Genomic DNA, 20,555 nt, shown 5'->3' on the forward strand with positions numbered 1-20,555 from the left:
CAGTAAAATTTTGCTATGTTTTTCCAGACAACTTTCTATTCAATAATTCGCATTTGCATTTTTAGATTGTCACGTAGCAATAGACAAATATATAAACAGTGTTTTAGTATTTTACTTACGCATGTGAAAAAATTTTTTAAAGATTACTAAAATAATCACCATTATAGTTAACACTAGTTAGTTCAGTTAGCATTACTTAACTCTATTATCGGAGAAGGCAATGGCAACCCACTCCAGTACTCTTGCCTGCAAAATCCCATGGATGGAGGAGCCTGGTAGGCTGCAGTCCATGGGGTTGCTAAGAGTTGGACACGACTGAGCGTCTTCACGTTCACTTTTTACTTTCATGCAGTGGAGAAGGAAATGGCAACCCACTCCAGTCTTCTTGCCTGGAGGATCCCAGGGACAGGGGAGCCTGGTGGGCTGCCGTCTATGGGGTCGCACAGAGTCGGACACGACTGAAGCAACTTAGCAGCAGCAGCAACTCTATTATCAGGTTAGAATAAACACATTCTTCAGGAATAGTAACCACTAATATTTCAAATAAAAAACCCCGAGGCATATGAACACACCTCAATGCATACATTTAGTTGACATTTGTACAAAAATGACAATTTAAAAAATCATCTTGGGACTTCCCTGGTAGCACAGTGGCTAAGACTCTGGGCTCCCAATGCAGAGGGCCTGGGTTCAATACCTGGGTGCAGAAGCAGAGCCCATATGCCACAACTAAGGCCCCAGTGCAATCAAATAAATAAAAATAAGTAAATATTAAAAAAAATCAACTTAAAACACCCTTCAAAATTGGAATAGCTTTTTAGTGCTTGAATAATATTCATACGAATAAGCTCTCATTACAATTGTTCTTCTAATGGAGGGTCTTCATTCTGACATGACAGAAAAGTGGGCTGAAAACCATGCTTCTCTGAGGCAGTTTCTCAGAATTATCTGGGAGGCTGGCTTCCAGGCTACTGTCCTCACTTTGGCTCAAATAAAACTCTTTTCTATTTCTTTTATAGACTGTTTATTGATTATTTTTGTGGACAACTCAGAGGAGCTGACCCACCTCCTCTTTCCTGGGACCCTGCCACCCCCATGCTCCCCCAGTCACCGTCAAGCCTGACTTTCAAGCCCATCCTTCCCCATGGATCTGAACATGAGAAACCACCCTTCACTGCACGGCCTCCTTCGTTCCTGCCCCAGCTCCTCTCTCCCTCACAGATGCACTGTGAAAGAGGGGTCTCCTCTCACTCACCTTCTGTTCACCTTGTAACCCTCCGATTTGGATTCCATTCCTACTTCTCTATCAAAATGGCATTCACCAAATTTCCAAGGACCTCCTCCAATCAATAATCCTGACAAGGATTTCTTCCTGAAGTTATCTTCTACCTCCTTCTAGAAGCACTCTCATCCTTTGGCTTCCAAGATGTCCCATCCTTTCACCTCCCTGACTGTTCAGCTGACTCAGTCTCCTCTCCCAGCCCCACATGCTGAGGCTCCTCAAGGTTCAAGTCAAGTTCAGTTCTCTGCTCATCAGTCTCCTCTCTCCATCTTCCCCAAAGAGCTCTGTCACACTCACGGCTACACTAGGTGGAAGTGTCCCAAGTGTATATCTCCAGTGCTGATCATCCCTCAAAGTCCAGGCTCCCTTTTTGAGCTGCCTGCTTGATTTCCCCTTGAATAACCCCATGATTCCTTAAACTAGAATGCATAGTCATGCTCATGATTTTCTGCCCTCACACATGCTCCTCTCCAGCTCCTGAACTCAGTGGACGTCATCCCCTCCTTCCGAGCTGGTGAGCAGGAAAATGAGGAGTCCTCCTTGACACGATCTATTTGGCACATTCCCTGTTTGTTGCTCTGGAGCTCATCCACTTGGGTCTCTCCTCAGCACCACAACCTCATCCATGTTACCAGCATCTCCTGATTGTTGCAATAGCTTCTTCACCCGTCTCCTACTTCAGTCATCCCACAGACATTCACTGAGTGCCCACCGTTCCAGACCCTCTCCTGGGAACGCGGGATACAGCAGTGAAAGTGACAAGCATCCCTGTCCTAAGGAGCATCCCTGCTAGTGAGGGGACAGCTGAGATACACTAAGCATAAACAATGGTACGTCACCTGGAAGAGGACAGTGTCATGGAAAGAGAGAGGCAGCGGGACAGGGTATTTCTCCAGGATGAGAAGTGCATGTTTGCATAATGGAAGTCATCAGCAGGAAGGGGAAGACCTGATGTGTTAGAGAAAGGGGGATTCCTGGAACGATGCCCTTGAGGAGGCAAGAGGGACTGGCACTGGCACAGCTGTGGGTGGGAGCCTGGACAGGCCATCTGTGGAATGGGCAGGGAGGGAGAACATGCAGGTGTGTGACTGTGGTGGGATTTGTGGAAGTTCTCTTCCAACTGCCCCAACTGTGCTGGTGAAGTAGGAACTGAGGCCGTGAGTCACGAGTGAGGATTAAGTGGCTGAGGGTGTGAGGGGCTTCTATGAGGTTATCAAGATCCCCAGGAGTTCACCTAGAAGTGGTGTTGGAAAGAGGACTGGAGACCCAGGAACTGAAACCCACTAGCTGTGAAAATGACGTGCCTGGGATCAGAGACAGCTTCAAATATGTAGACCTCATGTTCTCCAGTCTCCATTCAGAGGCTAGATGCAAGTCCGATCATGGCCCGTCCCTCCACTCCTCACTTTCCCATTGTTCTTAAGACAGAGGCTCAAATCCAAAGCCCTGTCCTTGCTGTGGGCTGCCCAGGCCTCTTCACCTGAGCCTGTCGAAATGTTGGCGTGAGAGCTGTTATTAATAGAAGGTGGTGGGCAGCCTAGTGGTTATTGGGACTAAGTCAAGTTGGATTCATACCGCTGCATGAATCAGGGTGAATTCCAAAAGGATCAAAGATTTACAAGCTTCAAAAAAAAAAATCATAAAAATCCTAAAGGAAAATGTGGGGAAATTTCTTTTTAACCATGGAGAGGAGCAGGCTTTCCCAAGAACAGTTCATAATTTAGAAGCTATGCCATAAAGTCAGATCCAACCATATAAAAGCAAAAATGTCTGCAAGGTACAAAGTCAAAAGCCAGAGTGGAAACATTTCCAACTCATGTCACAAAGGCTAGATAGTTCGATATAAAAGTACTCCTAAAAATCAACTCTAAAAACATCAATAATCTAACAGAAAAATGGTTAAAAGATATGAATAGAGAGAACAGAGAAAATATAGCCCTGAAGTATGCGAAACAAGAAATCTTTATTCTCAATAAAAGAAAGTTAAAGCTATATCATATCAGATGAGGAAAAGTGAAAAAATCTGACGGCTTATCATGTCAAGGGAAATGAGGACAGCCACCTCACACCTGGGTAGGGAGGATAAATCGGTACATTCTCTGCAGAGAGTGAGTTGGCAATACTAATTAAGATGTAAAATTTTTGTACCAGTTGCTACAATGATCCTCCTAGAAATCAATTCCATAGATATATCAACATATGTATAAGATGATAGGTGTATAAGAATACTCACTGCAGAACTGGTTGAGATAGTAAAGACATTAGAAACAGCACAAGTGGAATGGCTTAAAGAAATGATGGGATGCTTATGAAAGTGGGATACTAAGCAGCTTTGAAAAAGACCAAAGTAGTTCTGTATGTTCTGACATGGTATATTGTTACATTAAAAAAAAAAGGCATATAACATTATATTAATAGGTAGCCATTTATACTAAAAAAATTGGTAGACTTTTGTTTGTATAAATGTGGAACATCTCCATGTGGTCAGAAGAATTTGGTCATCAAGTTGCTTCCGAGTAGGGGAATAGTTGAGAGAACAGGAGAGGTGGGGAGAGACATCTTTTCACCACGGACTCTTTGATGCCATCGGATACACATGTGTAGCTCCCAAGTCAGACAAAGCAATAACTTTAACTTAAAAATGGCTGGATTCAGCACTTGTGTTTTTGTCTGGTCCTCCAGCTTTTGCGGCCTTTCCTCACACTCACTTCTAAGCTCCCTTCAATAAAGCTCAGACTATGATTATCATTCTGAGGGCCTGGGCGCCTGAGATAGGAGCCTGTGGCCTGGTGTAAGGTGCAGCTCAGGAGATGCAGGAGGAGCTGCAAGAGTAACCATCACTATTAACGACCTCAACAGCTCGTTGCATACTTAGAGGCTGTATTTTCTGTGTACTCTCTATTCATATCTTTGGACAATTTTTCTATTAGATTATTGATGTTTTTAGAGTTGATTTGTAAGAATACTTTTGTATCCAACTACACAGGCCAGAGACTATAAAACTCTCAGAGGAAAACATAGGCGGAACACTCTGACATTAACCGCAGCAAGATCTTTTTTGATTCATCTCCCAGAAAAATGGAAATAAGAAAAAAAATAAACAAATAGGACCTACTTAAACTCAAAATGTATGCAGGTCAGGAAGCAACAGTTAGAACTGGACGTGGAACAACAGACTGATTCCAAATAGGAAAAGAAGTACGTCAAAGCTGTATATTGTCACCCTGCTTATTTAACATATGCAGAGTACATCATGAGAAACGCTGGGCTGGAAGAAGCAGAAGCTGGAATCAAGATTGCCGGGAGAAATATCAATAACCTCAGATTGCAGATGACACCACCCTTATGGCAGAAAGTGAAGAGGAACTCAAAAGCCTCTTGATGAAAGTGAAAGAGGAGAGTGAAAAAGTTGGCTTAAAGCTCAACATTCAGAAAACTAAGATCATGGCATCTGGTCCCATCATTTCATGGGAAATAGATGGGGAAACAGTGGAAACAGTGTCAGACTTTATTTTTTTGGGCTCCAAAATCACTTACTCCTTGGAAGGAAAGTTATGACCAACCTAGATAGCATATTGAAAAGCAGAGACATTACTTTGCCAACAAAGGTCCATCTGGTCAAGGCTATGGTTTTTCCAGTGGTCATGTATGGATGTGAGAGTTGGACTGTGAAGAAAGCTGAGTGCTGAAGAAGTGATGCTTTTGAACTGTGGTGTTGGAGAAGACTCTTGAGAGTCCCTTGGACTACAAGCAGATCCAACCAGTTCATCCTAAAGGAGATCAGTCCTGGGTGTTCATTGGAAGAACTGATGTTGAAGCTGAAACTCCAAATCTTTGGCCACCTGATGCGAAGAGCTGACTTATTAGAAAAGACCCTGATGCTGGGAAAGATTGAGGGCAGGAGGAGAAGGGGATGACAGAGGATGAGATGGCTGGATGGCATCACCGACTCGATGGACGTGAGTTTGGGTAAACTCCGGGAGTTGGTGATGGACAGGGAGGCCTGGTGTGCTGCAATTCATGGGGTTGCAAAGAATTGGACATGACTGAGTGACTGAACACAACTGAACTGAAACTCAAAAGCTTTTGCACAGCAAAGGAAATAAACAAAATTAAAAGACAACACACAGGCTGGGAGAAAATATTTGAAAATGATGTGACTGACAAGGGATTAGTCTCCAGAATTTACAAACAGCTCATCATCAAAACAACCAATCCAATCAAAAATAGGCAGAAGACCTAAATAGACATTTCTCCGAAGAAGACATACAGATGGCCAATATGCACATAAAAGATGTTCAACATTTCTCTAGTTATTAGAGAAATGCAAATCAAAAATACAATGCGATATCACCTCACACTGGTCGGAAAGGCTATCATCAAAAAATCCACAAACAATAAATACTGGACAGTGTGTGGCGAGAAGGGAACCCTCCTACACTGATGGTGGGAATGTAAATTGATATAGCCACTATGGAGAACAGTATGGAGGTTCCTTCAAAACTAAAAATAGAGCTACAATATGACACTTTAGTCCCACTCCTGGGCATATATTTGGAGAAAAAACATGATCCAAAAGGGTACATGCACCCCAATGTTCATTGCAGCACTGTTTACAACAGCCAAGACATGGAAGCAACCTAGATGCCCATTGACAGAGGAATGGGTAAAGATGTGGTACATATATACAATGGAATATTACTCAGTCATTAAAAAGAATGAAATAAGGCCATTTGCAGCAACATGGATGAACCTAGAGAGTGTCATACTGAGTGAAGCAAGTCAGACAGGGAAGGAGAAATATCGTATGCCATCCCTTATATGTGGAATATAAAAAGAAATGATACAAATGAACTTACAAAACAGAAAGAGGGTCATAGACTTAGAAAATGAACCTATGGTTGCCGGGAGTGGGGTGGGGAAGGGATAGTTAGGGACCTTGGGAAGATCATATACACACTGTTACATTCAAAATGGATAACCAACAAGGACTTATTGTATAGAACATGGAACTCTGCTCAATGTTATGTGCCAGCCTGGATGGGAGTGGGGTTTAGGGGAGAACGGATACATGTGTATGTATAGCTGAGTCCCTTTGCTGTTCACCTGAGACTACCACAACATTGTTAATCTGCTATACCCCAATACAAACTAAAAATTTTAAGTTTGGAAAAAAACATAGGCAGAACACTCTCTGACATAAATCGCAGCAACATCTTTTTCAATTTATGTCTCAGAAAAATGGAAATAAAAACAAAAATAAACAAATGGGACCTACTTAAATTCAAAACCTTTTGCACAATAAAGGAAACAATAAACAAAATGAAAAGACAACCCACAGATTGGGAGAAAATATCTGCAAATGATGTGACCAAAAAGGGATTAGTCTCCAAAATGTACAAACAGCTCATAAGGTTTAACATCATCAAAATAAACAACCCAATCAAAAAACGGGCAGGAAACCTAAACAGACATTTCTCCAAAGACATACAGATGGCCAAAAGGCACATGAAAATATGTTCAATATTGCTAATGATTAAAGAATATAAAATCAAAACTATAAGGAGGTATCACCTCAGACCAGTCAGAATGGCTATGATAAAAAAAAAAATCCACAAATAATAAATGCTGGAGAGGGTGTGGAGAGAAGGGAACCTTCCCACACTGCTTGGTGGAGATGTAATTTGGTACAGCCACTATGGAGAACAGTGCGGAGGCTCCTTAAAAAACTAAAAGCTAGAGCTACTATATGATCCAGCAATCCCACTTCTGGGCATATATACAGAGAAAGCCATGGTCCAAAAGGATACATACACCCTAATATTCATAGCAGCACTGTTTACAATGGGCTTCCCTGATGGCTCAGATGGTAAAGAATCTGCCGATAGTGCAGGAGACCTGGGTTCAATCCCTGGGTTGGGAAGATCCTCTGGAGGAGGGCATGGCAACCCACTCCAGTATTCTTGTCTGGAGAATCCCCATGGACAAAGGAGCCTGGAAGGCTAGAGTCCATGGGGTCACAAAGAGTCGGACGTGACCGAGCGATTAAGCACAACACAAGACATGGAGGGAACCTAAATGTCCCTCCTCCTCAACAGAGGAATGGATAAAGAAGATGTGGATAAAATGGATAAAGAAGATATGAGACAATGCCATTTGCAGCAACATGGTTGAACCTAGAGACTGTCATATTGAGTGAAGTAAGTCAGACAGGGAAGGAGAAATATTGTATGCCATCCTTTATATGTGGAAATGATACAGATGAAGTTATCCTTAAAACAGAAATACTCACAGAGTTAGAGAACAAACTTGCTAAGTGGGAAGAATGGGGGAAGGGATGGTCAGGGAGATTGGGATCAACATGCACACACTGCTCTATTTAGGATGGATGACCAGCTGGGTCCTGCTGGGTAGCACAGGGAGCTCTGTGCAATGTTATGTGGCAGGCTGGATGGGAGGGGAGTTTGGGGGAGCATGGATACATGTATATGCATGGCTGAGTCCCTATGCTGCCCACCTGAAACTATCATCACATTGTTAATTGGCTATGCTGCTGCTGCTAAGTCGATTGAGTCGTGTCCGACTCTGTGCGACCCCATAGACAGCAGCCCACCAGGCTCCCTTGTCCCTGGGATTCTCAAGGCAAGAACACTGGAGTGGGTTGCCATATACTTTGATATAAAACAAAAGCTTAAAAATGAATTCGCTCAAAAATAAGGAAAAAAAAAAAAAAGAAAAAGTATCCATCAGTCACTTAGGGCTCCTCATGCTCTGGGAACTCCATTATCTCCTTTCCTCAGACTTCTCGTTTAACCCCTGCTGCCACTGAACTTGCACATTTTACAGGTGAATAAACTGAGGCTCAGAAAGCTTATTATGCCTTGGTCCTGGCCTGCTGGAACCCAGCATGATCCAGGCAGCCTGACTTCAAGTCTAACCAAGGGCAAACTATTTTTCCAGAAAGAGCTCTTACATTCACCGAGTGTCCCCTGAGGTCCCTGAGAGGGTGTGTGGCATGTCTGAAGTCACTTAGCTAGTGGGGAGCAGTTCAGGCCGGAAGCAGAGCTATGGGACCCCAGACCCACAGCACCTTCCACCATCCTCAGAAGAGTGGCTAGAGTGGGAATGGCAGCATTTCAGAGACACGTGCCTTCACTGGTGGGACAGGACACGTCTAGCCCAGCTGAAGTGAAGTGAAGTGAAAGTCAGTGGTGTCCGGCTCTTTGAGACCCCATGGACTATAGAGTCCATGGAATTCTCCAGGCCAGAATACTGGAGTGAGTAGCCTTTCCCTTCTCCAGAGGATCTTCTCAACCCAGAGACTGAACCCAGGTCTCCTGCATTGCAGGCAGATTCTTTACCAGCTGGAGCCACAAGGGAGATCTAAGAATACTGGAGTGGGTAGCCCGTCCCTTCTCCAGTGGATCTTCCTGACCCAGGAATCTAACCGGGCTCTCCTGCATTGCAGAAGGATTCTTTGCCATCTGACTTATCAGGGAAACCCTCTAGCCCAGCTGAGGGACTTTAGACACACCGTCACCTCTCATGAGCCCTTCTGGCAGCACATCACCAGCCACCATCACTTAGCACTGGCACTAGCATTACAACCTCATTCTTCTGGGCACCTCAGTCCCACCAACCAGCAGGCGCTGCGCGCTTAGTCGCTCAGTTGTGTCCTATTCTTTTTCAACCCCATGGACTGTAGCCCACCAGACTCCTCTGTCCACGGAATTCTCCAGGCAAGAACACTGGAGTGGGTTGCCATGAACTCCTCCAGGGAATCGTTCCCATCCAGGGACTGAACCCAGGTCTCCTGCATTGCAGGCAGATTCTTTATCATCTGAGCCACCAGGGAAACCCAGTGGGGCTTTTAAAAATGCTCACCCCTTCCCAGGGCTTCCCATTCACATGGAATAACAATACCTAGACTCTCAGGAGACCTAGACTCCTGTGTGGCCCTGCTACTTGCTCTATCAGGCTTAGCTACGCATTGGGTCTCACTTGTCTCTCTCTCAGTTCCCCAAGGGCCCAGCTCTCTTCAACCTCGGACATTCACACCTGTCTTCACAACCGCGAAACTGAAGACATCTCCTCACCTTTTGCTCTTGCTTCCATCACAGCTGCCTGCCATTTTCTTCCAAGCACTTATCACAGTCTTTACTCCTGAAATCCACTTATGCATGTTTTGTTTATTTCTGTCAGCCCCACCAGCAAGGCAGCCCCCTGAGAGCTGGGGCTCTGTGTGTCTGGCTTCCCACCACCTCCCTGAGGCCTAGAACAGGGCCTGGCAGACACAAGTACTTTGTAAATACATGCTGAATGGATGAGAGGGAAGAAGGTCAGGAGAGCCGAGCCCTCGACTTCTGACATCGTTGTATAGTCAATCATTGATATCTAAGGTTGGGAATTGTTCCATGACTCCCCAAGATATCCAAATCCAAGGATGCTCAAATCCCTTATATAAAATAGTTATAGTTGCATATAACCTACGCAATCCTCTTGTATATTTGAAAGCATTTCTAGATTACTTGTCATACCTCACACAATGTAAATACAGTGTAAATACTATGTAAATAGTTGCTGACGCACAGGAAATTCAAGTTTTGCCTTTTGTAACCTTCTGGAAATTAAAATTCTGATACGTGGTTGGTTAACTCCATGGAGGGCAAACCATACAAGATTTGTGCAGTGGCCGCCAGCAGCCTCTGGAGATGGACTTGCTGGCCAGCCAAGAGCTTGGCTTGGGCTGTCCAGGGATTTCCCTGCTTAGAAAGTGAGGCTGGCTGCAGGGTCTCCAGGAGGCCACGTGGTGGTCCAGCCAGGGCCTGGCTCCATTCGGCACACAGTTTTCAAATATTCAGGCATTGGCTGTATATGCTTTATTTGCTGTTGGGAATGTAGGAGTAATTAATAGGAGTCAGATAACATGGGAAATAAAATGGGTCTGAGGGAGCAGAGGGTTCGATGGTTTTGGAGCCTCTTTAACTGAACTGATACAGCCTGATAGGGACAGTGTTTCCCAAGTGGGGAACCAAGTGTCCTCACGCCTCAGGGTTAGAAGGGTGCAGGAGCTGCTCCTTGACAGCCAAGCAGAGGTGGGCAGAGGGCCTGGGGCCTACAATGCTTACCTACCTAGAGCTCTTAGCCCTTCTGGGGATGATCATTTCCTGAGTGTTTCCCAAAGGCTGTATTCCCGGAAAAGCAAACTGGGAAGAATTCCCACAGTCTGGCAAGTACGTGGCCTACACACTTGGAAGTGGGGCTGGCCTTAGTGCATAAGGCTGCTGGGGTCACCGTCCCTGCTCACAACACACAACGGCCCCTCTGGCCTGTGCCCGGACTACTGACTCCCACTCTGCTGACTCCCTGCTCTGCCCAACAGGTTCTGGCTCCTATCCAGGCCTCTGCCTCTTCCCACTCAGCAACTCGGGTTACAGGGCCTGGCTCTTGACTCTTGGAAGCCCACTGACCCCTGAGGAAATGACCTTCAGCCATGCTTCTTGGGTTTTTCCCAGGGGAGCAGAGTGGTCCAAGGCTTTTGAACTGAGTTTGCAGGTAGATGAAATGAGGCTTGGAGGCTGGCAAATCCAGAGCCAGTACTGAGTCAGCAAGCCAAGCGATTAGGTCAGGCCTCAGGCCCTGGATTTAAACAGGGCAATACTGCCAGGGAGTGTGGAGGCCTTAGAACCTGGCTCTCCAGCTCACGAGCTCTAGACCTTGAGCACGCGGCTGTCCTCTTGGAAGGCAAAGTCTGCTTGGGAGAAACATGGGGAGTAACAATCCTGCTTCTCTGGACTGCTACGAGGCCTGAGTAAGATATTGTGTGTGCATAAAGTGCCCAGGACAACAGTGGCTCAGAGCAGGCACCAAAGCCCAGTGCTGGCTGCAGTTACAGCGCAGCATTCTTCCTTTTTCTAACACATGTATGCATTCTGTGCAGACACACACGTAGACACACAGAAAGAAGAGAAACACAGATGGTGGTTTTCCATTGTTTGGCTCATGTTGCCGAACAAACACTGACTGCACAACAGGTTTGAAGAGGCTCGTTTTGAAATGGCACCTGAGATGGCTCTCCAGCATTTTGGCATGGAGGTTTGCTCTGGCAATCACCCTAGTCAGACTCTGTGCAGGGCAGGCAGTGGTGCTAATTAGAAGTCTAAGTGAAAAGTAAACTCATTGGATTAAAAAAAAAAAAGAAACTAGTCCTATTGAAGTGTAATTCATATACCATGAAATTCACTCTTTTAAAAGCATAAACAGGTACTTTTTGATATATTCACAGAATTGTGTAACCATCATCATTGTGTAATTTTCTTTCAGTTCAGTTCAGTTGCTCGGTTGTGTCCAACTCTTTGCGACCCCATGGACTGCAGCACGCCAGTCTTCCCTGTCCATCACCAACTCCTAGAGCTTAATCAGACTCAGGTCCATTGAGTCAGTGATGCCATCCAACCATCTCATCCTCCCTCGTCCCCTTCTCCTCCTGCCTTCAATCTTTCCCAGCATCAGGGTCTTTTCCAATGAGTTGGTTCTTCACATCAGGTGGCCAAGTATTGGGGTTTCAGCTTCAGCATCAGTCCTTCCAATGAATATTCAGGACTCAGTTCCTTTAGGATGGACTGGTTGGATCTCCTTGCAGTCCAAGGGACTCTCAAGAGTCTTCTCCAACACCACAGTTCAAAAGCATCAATTCTTCAGCGCTCAGCTTTCTTTATAGTCCAACTCTCACATCCATACATGACCACTGGAAAAACCATAGCTTTGACTAGATGGACCTTTGTTGGTAAAGTAATGACACTGCTTTTTAATATGCTGTCTAGGTTGGTCATAACTTTCCTTCCAAGGAGCAAGTGTCACTGTTTCCATTGTTTCCCCATCTATTTGCCATGAAATGATGGGACTGGATGCCATGATCTTAGTTTTCTGGATGTTGAGTTTTAAGCCAACCTTTTCACTCTCCTCTTTCACTTTCATCAAGAGGCTCTTTAGTCCTTCGCTTTCTGCCATAAAGGTGGGGTCATCTGCATATCTGAGGTTGTTGATATTTCTCCCGGCAATCTTGATTCCAGCTTGTGCTTCATCCAGCCCAGCATTTCTCATGATGTACTCTGCATATAAGTTAAATAAGCAGGATGACAATATACAGCCTTGACATACTCCTTTCCCAATTTGGAACCAGTCTGTTGTTCCATGTCCAGTTCTAACTGTTGCTTCTTGACCTGCATACAGATTTCTCAGGAGGCAGCTCAGGTAGTCTGGTATTCCCATCTCTTTAAGAATTTTCCATAGTTTGTTGTGATCCACACAGTCAAAGGCTTTGGCGTTGTCAATAAAGCAAAATTTTCTTTATCCTCCATTTAAAAAAAAAAAGAATGTGTCTTTTAAAAATAATTTTATGTATGTATGTATTTATTTTTATTTTTGGTTGCACTGGGTCTTCATTGCTGTGAGGGATTTTCTCTAGCTGCAGCAAGCAGGGGCTACTCTCTAGTTGAGGTGTGTGGGCTTCTCATCGTTGGAGCACAGGTTCTAGGGCGAATGGGGTTCAGCAGTTTTGGCTCCCAGGCTCTAGACACAGGCCCAATAGTTGTGGTGCAAAGGCTTAGTTGCTCTGTGGCAGGTGGGATCTTCCTGGATCAGGGGTCAAACCCAACTCTCCTGCATTGGCAGAATGATTCTTCCTGCTGAGCCACCAGGGAAGCTCTACCTTTCATTTTTGAAAGAGAGTTTTGCTGAACATATGGTTCTAGGTTGGTGGTTTGTATTTTTTTAGTCATTTGAATGGGTCAGATCATCCCATTGCCTTCTAGCCTCTATTATTTCTGGTGGGAAGTCAGGGTTTTTATCTTATTGAAGTTCTCTTGTATGGATGAGTCGTTTCTCTCTTGCTGCTTTCAAGACTTACTCTTTGACTTTCAGTATTTTGCTGTAATATGTCTGGGTCTGATTCTTAGATCTATAGAAAGATCTATGCTTAATATAATTTCTCAGAAGGTAGGACTTATGTGTATCAATTTGCTACTTAATTTCTGTATGTCTTATATCTTTTTTTTTTTTTGCCTGCATGATGCAGCATGTGGGATCTTAATTCTTTGGTAAGGGATCGAACCTGGGTCCTGTGTAGGGGGTGTGGGTTTGATCCCTGGTTGAGGAACTAAGATCCCAAATGCCACACAGTGCAGTCAAAAATGAAAAAAAAATTTTTATACTCTTTCATATTTATCTGTTATTTCATTGAAACTCTTTAATTCTGTGTGTGTGGATTTAAATTACTGTCTAATGTCCTTTAATTTTAGACTGAAGGAATCCCTTTAATATTTCTTGTAGAGCACACTGCTAGTGATGAATTCTCTTCATTTCTGCTTTCCTGGGCATGTCTTATTTTCTTTTTCATTTTTTAAGAACAGTTTTTCTTGTTATAGAGTTTTTTTTTTTTTTTTACTTTGTTGTTGTTGTTATAGAGTTCTTTTTTGACAATTTTTTCTTTTTTCCCATCACTTTGAATATGTCATACCAACTGCCTTATGACTTTGGTGGTTTCTAATAAGAAATCAGCTATTAATCTTATCAAGGATTCCGTTTCTGTGGTGAGTCATTGTTCTTTCACTGCTTTCAAGATTTTTTCTTTCACGTGTGTGTGGAGCAGGCACTCTTCCTTAGACAGGATCATCTCAACTGACATATCTTCAAGTTTGCTGGTTCTTCTGCCAGCCCAAATCTACTTTTGAGCCCCATTAGTGAATTAATCATTTCAGTACCGTACTTTACAGCTTCAGAATTTCTATTTTGTTCCTTTAAATACACTTTCTATCTTTTTATTGATAATCTCCATTTGGTGGTACATAATTTTAATAGTTTCTTTTCATTATTTAGACATGATTTCATTTAGTTCTTTGAACATATTTGTAATAGCCATTATAAAATCTTTGTCTAGTAAGTTCATCTGGGCTTACTCACTGATAGTTTTAACTGCTTTCCTCCCCCCCTTTTCCCCCCATTGCCACACTTTCTTATATCTTTGTGTGTTTCATAATTTTTGTTAAAAACAGTATTTCAAATAGTCAAATGTGGCCACTCTAGAAATTAGATACTCCTCCTCCTTTCCAGAGTTTGTTCTTGTTTGTTCAGGGCCTTTTCTGAGCTAAATGTGTACACATTTTCTCTGAAATGTGTACTCTTTGTCATGGCAGTTACTGGATTCTCTGCTTGGTTTTCTTAACTGTTAGCTTAGGTCAGAGGTTTTCTTTAATGCCTTGAACTGGTAGATCTCCCATTCTGTGCCAAGGGACTCTTTGTGTGTGTTGAGCATAATTTCAACACTCTATCAGGTTACAACTCTGCCTTTGCCTTCACTTTTTGCTTGAATGGAGCCTCAAGGTCAGCGAGAGGTGAGAGACTGGGGTTCTTTTAGGTCTTTCCCTACGCAGGCATGTATATTCTAGATCCCCAGGTATGTTGGAGCATTTTAAAGCTTCTTTGGACAGTTCATCCCCTTGATTTTCATTTAAGTTGCTGTGTCAGCTTCTTGTTGCTTCAACTGGTTTTGCCACTTTAGGCAGCTGCAATGTTAAACAATTGTTGCTGAGTGTTTCTGGCAAACACTCTTAGGATATGGCTTTTCCCAGTAAGTGAGCTCTGCATCAGTTACAAAAAAAAAAAAAGACAAGTCACGTGTATGGGCCTTTCCAGGGAGCTGACAGTGACAATTTTTGGAGAATGAGCATTTGAGGAGCTTCAAACTTGTTCTGCCACCTCCAGCGGCTGCTCATTTTCACAGGTACTGTGATTGTGAGGCTGTGATGGTTTTAGGGTTACCATGGGGCTGGGGAGATGAGCAAATTAAAAAGCTACAAACCTCACTGCTCTCAGCAAGGTTCAGACCTTTTTATAAAATTAACATTTCTTAGGTTGTTACCAGACATTGATTTTCAGAATTTGGAAAAGGTCATTTTCTTCCTAGCATTATTGTGGCTTCTATGGAGGAGCTGATTTTCAGAGGTCCTTACTCTACCATTCCGGCAGTGCTTCTGCTGTATTTTTAGAAAGTGTTCCTTAGGACCAGGGTGGATAGAAAACCTTAACACTAAAACTGCTGATCTAAGGCTGGCACCTGCAGAGATCTGGTGAGTGGCTCCATTTGTCTCTATAGGTTTAGCACAGCCAAGCAAAATTTGTTTTCATCCCTTTCTGCCTCCTAACCCTTTATCCTTCATTTGCCCATCAGTCCCTCTCTCTCTCTCCTCCCTTTCCTCCCTATTTCCTGTCAACAAGCATTTATTGGCCATCTCTTTAGTGCCTGGGGTCAAACTGCTCTGGGAGCCCATCTTTGGTGGAGAAGGACATGTTTGCAGAGCAGACCACCAGCACTTCAGGGAGTTCCGGGACTGAGGGAGGGATCTAGAGCTAGGGGAGCCAGGAAAGACTGATCGATCCTCATGGAGAAAGGGGAATCCCGAAGGAGAAAAAAAAATCCTGCTTAAGTTCCCTAGAAAGAGGATCCCAAGGATACTGCTGGGCTTCCTCAGCTGAGAAATAGGCTACTGGGGAGAAGAAAAAAATCCGTTCTATTATGATAAACATACAAACACACTGAAGGCCCTGTGAAGTATATTCCAGGCAAAGGCTCCCACTGAGAGCTGGAGAGGCCCCATCTCCACAGGTGGGCTGGGTCAGTTCTGTCTGCAGCAGCAGCAAGAAACCCTCTCAGCCAGATATTGTCCCACCAGGCAAACAAACAAACAAACAAAAACCTTTCTCCCTGGGGCTCAAGAAAAGCCTGGTTTGTACAGGGGAAGGACCCAAAGCCAAGAGGTGCATGTATGTGAAACTGTAGAAATAAACACGAGGCCCAGCCAAAGCTAATCAGAGAGGGACATCTGCTCTGTGCTGCTCACACCATTCTGTGATGGGCAGACCACAGGGCATCCCATGGGAAAGGGTAGTGAAGGGGAGGAGGGGCTGCCCACCCCTTGCCCAGCAGCTGACCTTAGACAAGACATTTCTCCCCGTGAAGCATCAGTTTCCTTATCTACAAAATGGGGATAATAACAAATTCGTATCTTTCGCAGAGCTCTGTGAGGATCACATGAGATGAAGGACTTGGGAGGACACAGCATGGGGTCAGGGGTCCATTGAGTCCTTGATTTTCCCTTGACTTTTAGATCAGTTATGAACTGGAGTCATAATTCTAATGAGTTTTTAAGTTGAGTAATATACTTTGTCCTAAAAAAAGTCACTATCTATTCCTCTTTTTCTTCCAAAAAGGACATCAGGAGCTTACAATAAAAGGCAATAAAATCTTTTACGAGGGCATAAATGAGAACTGAGTGATGAAGTGTGTATTTGGCAGGCAGTGGTGCGGGGGGTGCGGGGTGGGGAGTGATTACACAGAAAATCCATTGTAATCAAATACAAAATAGTCTCCAGCTTCTGGAAGTCAAAGCAAACCGAGTACCACGAAAGGCATTTCCTGCCAGTGAACTCTGGGGAGTTTATCTAGTAAGGAACTAGATTGGGTAAGCATGTAGCAAATAGTGGGGACAAGAGGCCCATGCCCAGGGCCAGGAAGAAGAATCTGAGCTTCCAGAGAACCTGCCTTGTTTCTCCCAGATTCAGTCTGCCTGGGGTCCTCCTGATGGTGGAGCATGGTTACCACCATGCTGTCCTTATGAAGTTGCCTAGGGGCTGAGCGTGTGTGCATTCATTCATTCACGGTTCTGTGCATTTCCATTCCCTGGAGGCTCCCCTGCACCAGGCTGTTAAATGCGTCTGTAGACTTGGGGTGTTGTCCCCAGCCAGAAGGATTAGATAAGACTTTTTGGAGGAGATGCTTGAGCTAGGCCAAAAGGACAAAGCATAGTGAACTTGGGGTAACAGTCCAGGTACAGGAGGAGAGATCTGGGTGGGGGAAGATATGAGCGCAGGTTCAGAGTGGGAGGACCCTGGACATAGCTGGAGGTGGGGGGCATGGGAGGAGTAGTGAGAACTGTGCTGAGACAGACTGAGGCGGACAGATGGGAGGTTTGGTGTGGGAGTGGGGAGGGAGGGATCGAGGAGGATGCCCCTTGCCTGCATAGGGAAGCAGCTGGCTGGAGGTCCCTTCCCTGCAATGGGGAGCTGGATGAGGGCAGGCTAGGGGAAGTGCTGGGTTCAGTGGGGCCAGGTTCAACCTCTGGGTCCAGAGGGGATGACTTGGCTAGAGGAAGGAAGAGGGGCGTTATCAGCATTATGGGGGTGCCAGAGCCACAGGGGTGGGAGAGAAAGAAGGCCAAGGGCAAATCCATGTAAGAGGCAAGTGGGGTCTCATAGGAAAGGTATATGAGAAGGGGTCAGAGATGCGGGAGAAAACACAGGCAAGAGTCAGCAGGGGGCCTTGGGGAACAGCCAATATGAGGCTCAGGAAGAGAGACAGCAATGCATTTGCTGTCTGCCTGTGTAGCCACCAGGAGGTCAGTGGTAACCTTTGGCCAAAATGATGTGAGTGGATTGGCAGTGAAAAGAGACTGGAGGGGCTTGGAGGAGCGGAAGGCAAGGTGGAGGAGATGGGAGCCCAACAGGGGTGTGCAGCCTCTGAGGGAAGCTTTACGGTGAGTTGGGCGAAGGGTATGAAAGAGTGCATTTTGGGTGAAAGGAAGATGGCAGGAGGGAGGCTGATGGCAAATGCAGGCGAGTCTGAAGGTTGTATGGCAGGAAAGTGAAGGGGTCTTCTCCTGGTGGCTCTGCCAAGGGAAGGACTGGCCAAGTCTGTGGAGGGATGGGGACACGGAGGAGAACCATCTTGTGTCAAGGGACCCAGGGTAGCAACCCTGGGTGGTGGAATCACCATCTATTCCCACAAAGACAGGAGGTCATTTCAGAGTGGGAGACGGGGGTAAAATTTAAAAATAAAATAAAATAAAAAAATAAATAAAATTTCTGAGGCTGATAATGAGGTTCAGGGGGTGGCCGAGGGCATAGACGGGACTGTCACTGGAACTGTGACACTGAAATGATGCCAAGAAGGCAGCACTGGGCACTGCAGCTCTGGGGACAGTGGCTGGAATTGGAGGGTGAGACAGAGACCTGGTCCTTGGTTATGGGCTGCTGCGGGGACTGGCGCCTCCAGCCAGGTTCCAGGTCAAGGGCAGACTTCCAGGTCGAGGTTTAGGAACTAAGAAAACCTGGGACTCACCGGGATCACCTCTTCTTCCGGGCTTGCCACGCCGTCCAGGGGGGCCTAGACAGAAAACAAGGATGGACTCTTTAAGATGGGAAGCCAGTGGCCTTGGGGACAGCCTGCCTGCTGCCAGCTGCCCCCAACTCACATTCATCGCAGCAGCCGGGGGGATAGCCTGCCCACCACCTTGCTGGCTGGGAGAGTGGAGAGAAGTGTGAAGAAAGCTCTGTCTCCTGTCCCTCCCTTACCCCTGCTCCTCTGGATCATCCTTATTGGTTGCATTCTCATCCCCCACTCATTCATTTAGTTATTCAATTATCTGTTTATTATTTCATTCACAAGTCCTTTCCCATTCAAAAATGTATACTGCCTAGAAACTCTTGAGGCAGGAGATTGCCACTGAGAAACTTCCGACTTACAAGAAAAATAAGGCTGAGGATGGCAGTTATCTTATGAAAGCCTGGACAAATGCTTTTTAATATTCACTAAAATAAAGCAACAGAGAGAGCACACCACATAAAGACACTGTCGTGTGTACAGGCTCAGTTGCTCAGTCGTGTCTGACTCTTGCAACCGCATGGACTGTAGCCCACCAGGCTTCTCTGTCCATGGGATTCTCCAGGCGAGAATACTGGACTGGGTTGCCATGCTTTCCTCTAGGGGTTCTTTCCAACCCAGGGATCAAACCCAGGTCTTCCTCATTGCAGGCGATTCTTTACCATCTGATGCCCTTCTCCAAAAGACACTATCATGGCATCTCAGATGCTTAAACTCAGAGATAACAGGCTCTATCCTATCCACCTACCTCCTTCCTCTGTTCATTAAACACTTTGGCACCTCCCTCCCCTTCCCCACAGCTCTAGGGAGACACCATAAAGTTCTTGTGATTTATTGCACATAATGTGCACACTGATGCATGTGCTTTTTGGTATCCAGTCTCATCCACATGGTTTTGCACTTTCCGAATCTGATGTAGACCATCCTGCCTTCTCCTTCTGCCCCTGGGCCCACATCAGCCCCCAAGACCAGAGTGACTGAGATGCTGAAGAGGGAGAGGGCTCTAGGTACCGGAACAGGCGGCAGGGCTCAGAGAACAGCTCACCTGGCCTTGGAGTGGAGGGCGGAGCTCATGCCTCCTTGCCTTCCCCTCCCTGTTTCTGTTTTCACTCCCCGTTAGTCTAACTACCTCTGGTTCTTTCTCCTGTTTTCTCAGGTGGGAGAAGGTGTGCAGAAACGAAGTCGCAGGCACTAGATTGTAATTTATACCTCTCTTCATCCTGCCCCTCACTGCGCTCCCAGCTCTGGGCCGGGCCTGGAAGCAACTTAGGAACAGCTTGTGCCATAAGCACTGTTCTTTCGTAAAAGTCAACTTTAAGGGGATTTCCCTGATGTTCCAGTGGTTAGGACTTTGCTTTCCAATACAGGGGTTTTAGGTTTGATCCCTAATGGGGGAGCTAAGATCCCACATGCCTCAGGGCCAAAAAACTAAAACATAAAACAGAAGCAATATTGTAACAAATTCAATAAACTTTAGAAATGGTCCACATTAAAAAAAAAAAAAAAACTTAAAAAAAAGCCAACTTTAAACCCCCTCAAAAATTCCTGGAACAATCACAGAGTAGAGGCAGAGACCAGCCGTGAACCAGGTCTGTGGCAGGATGGCTCACTGAGAAATTAGTGTGCCTGTGTGTGTTTCTCTTTATTGTTCTCTTCATTTTTAAGCAGGTAGTCATCCCCACTTGTGGGCTCCCTGGGTAGCTCAAATGGTAAAGAATCTGCCTGCAATGCGGGAGACCTGGGTTTGATCCCTGAGTAAGGAAGATCCCCTGGAGAAGGGCATGGCAATCCACTCTAGTATTGTGGCCTGGAGAATCCCATGGACAGGGAAGCCTGGTGAGCTACAGCCCATGGGATTGCAGAGTCAGACATGTCCGAGTGACTAACACACACACACATGACCATTTGTGCACCTGAAATGGGGGTCTGGGACAGAGCAGAATAGCAGAGGTGGCCCCAGGTCAGTGGTGCTTCCAACTTTTATTAGGGGGGATGTCCTGGATGGGGAGGACGGAGGGCTTCTGAGGAAGAGAGAGAGAAGGGACTCCTGTGGAGGGG

The 20,555-nt window shown here is 45.4% G+C and overlaps 1 protein-coding gene across 1 annotated transcript in view; it reads right to left on the minus strand.

Moving 5' to 3' along the window:
* COL23A1 (collagen type XXIII alpha 1 chain) overlaps positions 1 to 20,555 on the minus strand; it is a 410,853-nt gene that overhangs the window by 62,872 nt on the left and 327,426 nt on the right. The window contains exon 3 of the mRNA XM_070374177.1: positions 18,456 to 18,500. Within this exon, the coding sequence (XP_070230278.1) occupies positions 18,456 to 18,500 (45 nt within the window). The remainder of the gene's footprint in view (positions 1 to 18,455; positions 18,501 to 20,555) is intronic.

Source organism: Bos mutus, chromosome 7, assembly GCF_027580195.1.
Source record: "Bos mutus isolate GX-2022 chromosome 7, NWIPB_WYAK_1.1, whole genome shotgun sequence".
Lineage (NCBI taxonomy): Eukaryota > Metazoa > Chordata > Mammalia > Artiodactyla > Bovidae > Bos > Bos mutus.